The sequence below is a fragment of the Colletotrichum karsti genome (genome assembly GCF_011947395.1).
Source record: "Colletotrichum karsti strain CkLH20 chromosome Unknown Scaffold21, whole genome shotgun sequence".
In the NCBI taxonomy this organism is placed as follows: domain Eukaryota; kingdom Fungi; phylum Ascomycota; class Sordariomycetes; order Glomerellales; family Glomerellaceae; genus Colletotrichum; species Colletotrichum karsti.
This window is the reverse complement of record NW_024065921.1, coordinates 739,798-746,012: the sequence shown is the minus strand read 5'-3', so window position 1 is coordinate 746,012 and position 6,215 is coordinate 739,798. Positions and strand designations below refer to the sequence as shown.

General features: G+C 54.0%; 1 protein-coding gene across 1 annotated transcript; it reads right to left on the bottom strand.

Annotated features, from left to right (window-relative positions):
• Nucleotides 1-294: 294 nt before the first annotated feature.
• CkaCkLH20_07030 (RasGEF domain-containing protein) lies at nt 295-4,543 on the bottom strand (the record flags this gene model as incomplete). The annotated part of the gene is made up of 5 exons (XM_038889747.1): nt 295-430; nt 731-1,001; nt 1,061-1,277; nt 1,328-3,619; nt 3,686-4,543. 5 exons carry the CDS (start codon nt 4,541-4,543, stop codon nt 295-297), a joined length of 3,774 nt encoding a protein of 1,257 aa, XP_038745110.1.
• Nucleotides 4,544-6,215: the final 1,672 nt, after the last annotated feature.

The window sequence follows — 6,215 nt, the reverse complement described above, 5'->3', positions numbered from 1 at the left end:
TGCGTGACCGTGCTCTGATCAAACCCTTCCTTCTTTCTGGGCCGTGTTTGGCCCTTGTCTGATCAACGTAAAAGCGCGTCGACACATGGTATTGTGCCATTTCCAGCGTTGCCATCCCGCCCTTTTGCCTTTCACTGAGTTGCACCGCGAATTCCTATTCTGACGGTTCGTTCTGTATGTCAAGACCGTCCGACGGATAGTGTTTCCTCCGCCCCCCCCCCCTGGCGGAGCAAGCTTCGAGTCTTGCGCCGAAGACGCGAACCGGATGGGTAGGCGGGCAAGCCCGGAGTTTAATCACCCATCGCGGACGTAGCGGGCCGGCTCGCAGGGCATAACTTGGTAGTGCAAAGAATCCCTACGCGCAGCAGTGATCATGCCAACCTGAGCACTGAGAGGGCTTTGCTGCAGCTGAACCCGTTGGTGGACTGGTCTGCATGGTGGTGTGCGCGATAGGGTGTGTCCCAGCGACCGCCGTTCATAGGAAGCCCGACTCGGCAAGAACCCTGTATCACGACCGAATAGAGTCAGCCAAAGTTTCTATTTGCAAGTAGATCATCTGCAATGGGTGGACAAGGGAGAAGTCCCAGTTCATCATGCGTGGTGCTCCCCTGATCGTGTATGGAGGTCATTGAAGGGACCTGCCATGAGCGCAGCAGCACAGAACGACCGGCCTTGGGCCCAGAACAAAACGATTTCAAGCGACCCGGGCTGATTTTTTAGGGCTACGTACCTCACGATTTTTTCATCTTCTCGCTCACGTGGTTCCACCTGTAAGCTCTTATCGTACATTTCATGTACGTCTCCAGCGGCCTGCATGTTGCTGACTATGTAGTCTTGCAGTTCTGGCACAGGCTGCAGCGAATAGCCAACAGCCTGATACTGTTGGATGTCACGAATTACTTCTGCTGTTTTCGCCCTCTTGGCAAAGTTGATGAGATTAGTTTTCTTGATGACTGACGGAATTCCGTCCTCGATGAAGGTAAGATCGGTCAGATAAACACCTTTGGAGTCAAAGTCAGCACAGTGATTACTCGTCTCGCGTTGTTCCGGGACCACGCACCGAAGAAAGGGATGCACGGCGGATTCGCCACGTGAAGTGCCTCTCTGTACTCGCCAAAGTTCTTGGTGCTAGCCATTAGTTTTCTCATGGTTTCCAAGACGCCCTGGGTTCTTTGGGGCACTTGGTCCCAAGTTCGCTTGAGACGGGCAATTGGAGCCGTTCCAAGTGCCGAGATGATCGAGGTTAGCGTAGAAAAGTTATTCAGACTTCGGCATTTCTGCAAGATATTAGCCAAGTTTCGAGATCCTGTCATCAGCCTGCACTCACATCTGCCACAGCCACGAAGTGCTTGATGACAATAACACGCTTCTTGACATCCATCTGTGCCAAAATCATCTCCGCAACCCAGTTCGTCATTTGGTTCGAATGCAAAATAAGGGCCTTGACATTTGGTGCGGGCTCTGGCTCTCCTTCGGCGACCTTCTTCTGCCAAGTCTTGTTGAGACATTCCGTCGGCTTAATCTTGCCGTAGAGTCGGGACTCAATAATGGTGAGCTGGCGCGCAAATTCGGTGACGTCGATATCGAGGAACTTCAGCTTCTTCATGTTCTTGGGCATGATGGGCGACGGCGTGTTCTGATTGAGTGTTTGAACCATGCGTCGAGCTCCAGCTTCCTTGCCGCTCAGACGTTGATCCAGGACCGTCATGAGAGGCCCGGAACCCGGGGTTTCAGTAGACTTCACCGTGTCTCTGGCGAAAGTGTAAACGTCTCGGATGAGTTGCTTCGATTCCTCGTTGTGGTCCTCCATCCAAAAGTTATCGAACCAACTCTTCAAAATATTCACGACGCGGAAGCGAATGAGTTTCTGTTTTCTGTCTCGCCATGCCTCAAAGTCAGATTGAGACAGACCTTCGGGAGGTTGAATTCCGAAGCGATTCACGAGAAGCTTGAAGAGATCCTGGGCGGTGGTGAATGACCTGTAAGTCAGGAGGAAGGTGTTGTTGAAATTCGAGTCCAATTTGTCATGTCGCGTCAGTTGCTCGACCAGAGCCTCCAAGGTACCACCTTTAACAACGGGCGGTTGCAGTTTATTATCCCAAGAGAGGTCGGGCTCGTGATCCAATTTGAGGAACTCTGGGGTATCGTCGACCGGGGGCAGGTTACTCTGGGGATTCGGATCGTCGCCCAAGATTTTCTTGACCTTGGAGTAGTCACCTCCACGGAAGTTGCCAGTACCGTCACCTTCGGTGAAAGACTGAGAAGTGATCATGGGGGGTCGAGTTGGGATTATACGTGACTCTGTGCGCTGATGAGGTCTGTCGTAAGGCATGCTGTCGTTTCTCCGGAGCTGTTCGCGCTGAAGATGATCATCTCTCAACCTCATCTCGGGCTGCTGCTGCATGTTAATTTGAACTTGCTCGGAGAGCAGTTGCAGCGAGAATCCAATATGTGACGAGTTCGTCTCAAGCGCCTTTGCGCATTGGCGAACGTAGTCCAGACGATTCTCCAAAGCTTCGCCTCGTACTTCTGCCCATTCGTCTGCCAGCGGACCGGCCACGGCCTGGCAACCCAAGATGAGATCGGACATGTTGTCATACAAACTCTGCTTGTTGGCGCTGAAGTCTGCCAGCTGCGGGGTTTGGAAGCTGTTCCCTAGTGAAGCCAAGTCGATGGATTCGATCAACGCAATCCACGGCTTGAAGGTTTCCAGGACCTTTCCACCAGCCGAGCAAACATTGTTGCCAATGACTTCATGTTTAAAAGGAGTCATGGTCTTGTCGGCGACGAGCAGATTCTTGTCCAACTCCCGGATGCTGAATACAAGCATTCTCTTCAGCTCATCTAGCCTTTCGAGCAATTTGCCGTCCAAGAGTGCTGTTGGTTCGACGACGCCTTCTTCGTCCTCCAGGAAGTTGGCCGTAATTGGATCACGAGCACCTAGGCCGTTATTCTGCCAGCTCCCACCCGTTGAGCTGCCGATGACGAATCCAGGGAACAGACGGGGTATTTCTTCCCCACGCTGTTGGCGTGCGATCTCAACATAGCTGAACACACCGAGCAAAACACCGTCCGCCTCTTGCAAACATTTCTGTACTGATTCCGCGTTGGGCCAGTCGGCGGCAGCGATGTGGGACGAAATTACGAGTTTTGAGAATTTGGACATCATATCTCTGAAATGAGGGTAAAGAGCCTTGTTGGTTGAAATGATGGAAGGCTGGCCAGAGTGGTTGTCGGTCGTGCCAGATCCGGCCGCTAGCAGCAGTCGCAGATGGTCCGAGATGTCCTCCGCTCGTGCTACGTACTCAGAGCGGTTGTTGCTGGTGATAGCGTCACGGTACCGATCCACAGCCCGGCGCATGTTGGATACTAGACGGGTCCATGTCAATGGCGGCGCTGAGCCATCGTCGAAGAATGATCGAGGCACGGTGCTGGTCGGCGGCGTATTGTAGGACGTGCTTGTAAATGACGTTGCGGATGCGATCATCGGAGTCGTGCTGGGTGCCAAGTTCGGGTTGACGTACTTGTTCTCTCCCCTGGTGATCTGCGCGATACCGTTCATGGAATCCATTGAAGTAGACGGTGACAGCATATCGTTCTTGGACCGGCGGTTACGGGGCTATGGCGCCATTCGTCTGTCAGTACAGAAACACACGCATCGTGAATTACCGGGCAGCTATCTCACCAAAGATCCTCTCGAGGCGAGCATGAGGGACTCTCCTTCCAACTCGGATGCGGAGTTCGCTTCCGAATCCTCGTCTTCGTCCTGTGTCAGCCCCCTGGCCATCATCTCGGGAGGGGGCCGTGTTTTTTCTGGGACGTTCACGTTCATCCTGTTACGCGGGCCGGACTCGTTGGTCGATACGGGAGACTCCAATGGCAATTCCATGCTGCGATCTCCCGTCATCATGTTGTAGTAGAATAGACGGCCGTCAGGAGTTGCTTGAGGAATCCAGAAGTCGGCCCGCGATTTGTCGCTGAGATCGGTGCCCTCGAGCGGCAGGGCGTTGCTGAGATCGTCGAGCTCCGACTCGTCATCCTCTTCGAGCTGGTCGTCGTAGACTTCCTGGTCGACGACGTCGTCGTCGACGTGATCGAGCTCGCCGTGATGGTCATGTTCGGGGATATCGTCGGGACTAGTGATGATTTGACAATAGTTGCTTGGAAACCAGCCGCGCACGCCGTTGATAACGCCGTCCCACCAACCGCTTTCCAGCTGAGTGATGACCTGGATGACATCTCCTTCGTGGAAACTCAAACTTGTACGGTCGTCGGCCTCGTAGTCGTACAGGGCTCGGACGTACATGGTGCCCGGCGGGGCGGTCCCCGCAATGCCGTTCATGAGGGAGGAAGAGGCGGCAGCGATGGTCTGGGAATAGGACGAGTATGACTCGACGTTGGATTGATCCAACACCGGTTGCGAGTTGTAGTAATTGTTGGATTCGAGGTTGATGTTTTCGCGCGAGGGCTGTTTTCGAGAACTGTAGGCGTTGCTCTTCTGACCCTGAACTAGTGCCGGCACTGCGGTCTGTGTCATCAGCATGATGAGGCGGTCGCGCTGATAACCCGAGGATGGGTCAAGTCATGATCTGGGCGAGAGTGCTCTGCTCAGGCCAGCCTCGTACGGTCGCGAAGCGTGTCGTCAATCGTAACACGTCGAGAGATCGTAAGCGTGAGGGAAAAGGGTGTGTGTGCTGGCTGGGGCGACGAGTTGTTGAGCAGCTGTCGGGGACTGAACCCACAATCGAGGAGTCGCAGGTTGGAGCAGGGGGTTGCGGGGGCGACGTTCTGTGTGTGTGTGTGTGTGTGCGTGTGAGTGTGCGTGCCGCTACTGCTGCGGAGTGTGGGCGGGCGTGGTGCGTATCGATGAAGATGCCCTTTGGCGCGCTGGCAATTCTTTGGAGCAAAATCGAGCAAGCGGTTGCGATTCAGAAAGCTGAGTGGTGGGATGAGCTCTGCAGTCGGCGGGTAGAGTCGTGTGTCGTGTTGGCGACGGTTCGCTGGAGATTTTTCGCGTCGACAACGTCGGAGGAAGGGGAGGGCGAGGAGGAGAAGGTGGGTAGGTAGGTAGGTAGGCGAAGGAGAAGGAGGAAGGCCAGGCCTAGGAGCAGATGGCCTGATGGGGAAAGTGCCCCCCGGAAGAGACCAACGGAGTCGTGTCGGCGATGTTTGGGACCCTACCTACCTTACCTAGGAGACAGACCTTGACAGTACATAAGGTAAGGTAGTAAGACAAAATTATCCGTACTCAGACGACGATGCGCAGGTTCCAGGTTGGATTTGAACAGAAAGCACAAAGTTCCAATTGCGCCAGCGACCTTGGCTTTGAACGAGATGAAAACGCACAGCCGGGTGTCCCCCCAATTCTTCCCCTTTCTCTCTTCGAGGCCGTATGGCTCCCGTCGTTGAAAGGGCGAGCAGCAGCAGTGATGACCCTAGGTATCTTACCTACCTTACCTGACCTACGGTAGGTACCTACCTACCTGAGCAGGAAGGTTTCCATGTACCGAGGTTGGCGGTAGTAACAGGAACCAAGCACCTGTCATCGAGAGAACGCTAGCAGGATGGGCGGCGGTACTGCGGTAACGACCCCCGCTTACCTTAGGTACCTTACCAGACCTATCTTCCATAGGTAAGGTACCTAAGGTAAGGTAGGTTAGGTCTGCCTAGGTAGGTGGTAGGACCTAGGTAAGGTAGGTAATTGGAATTGGTGGTGGGATTCATAGCGGAGAAGGATGGCTGGCGCTCTCGTGGTCTTGGGCACTTGTGGCGGTGGCTGTAGCACTTAGGTAGGTTGTACTGGACCTTAACGTTCCTCTTTTGCAGACGGGAGTGCACAGCCGGTCTCTTCCAGACATTCATCCTGGAGGTAAAAGGTGTGCCGTGCTCATGCTCGAAGACATGGAAATAGCACCTGATTAGGGCCGAGTATTTGTGCCTGGCTTGGGCGAGTTCAAAGCATCAATACCTCCTGTCAAGTGTTGTAGGAGGGGTTTTAGCGGGCGTGAAGCGGGTGGGGAATAAACTAAAGCACCTCCAGCTACCTGCCTCATGTCGCGGGTTGTTTCATCCGGTAGTTTGTCTCTTTGCTGAGCAGTCATAACAGCACTGGATGAATCACCGTGTAGCTAGGTAGACTTGATATTTGGGAGCCGATAACGAGCTGTTGTGTGACCGAGTGTGATGAGAGATAACAGATGAGATGAGATGAGATG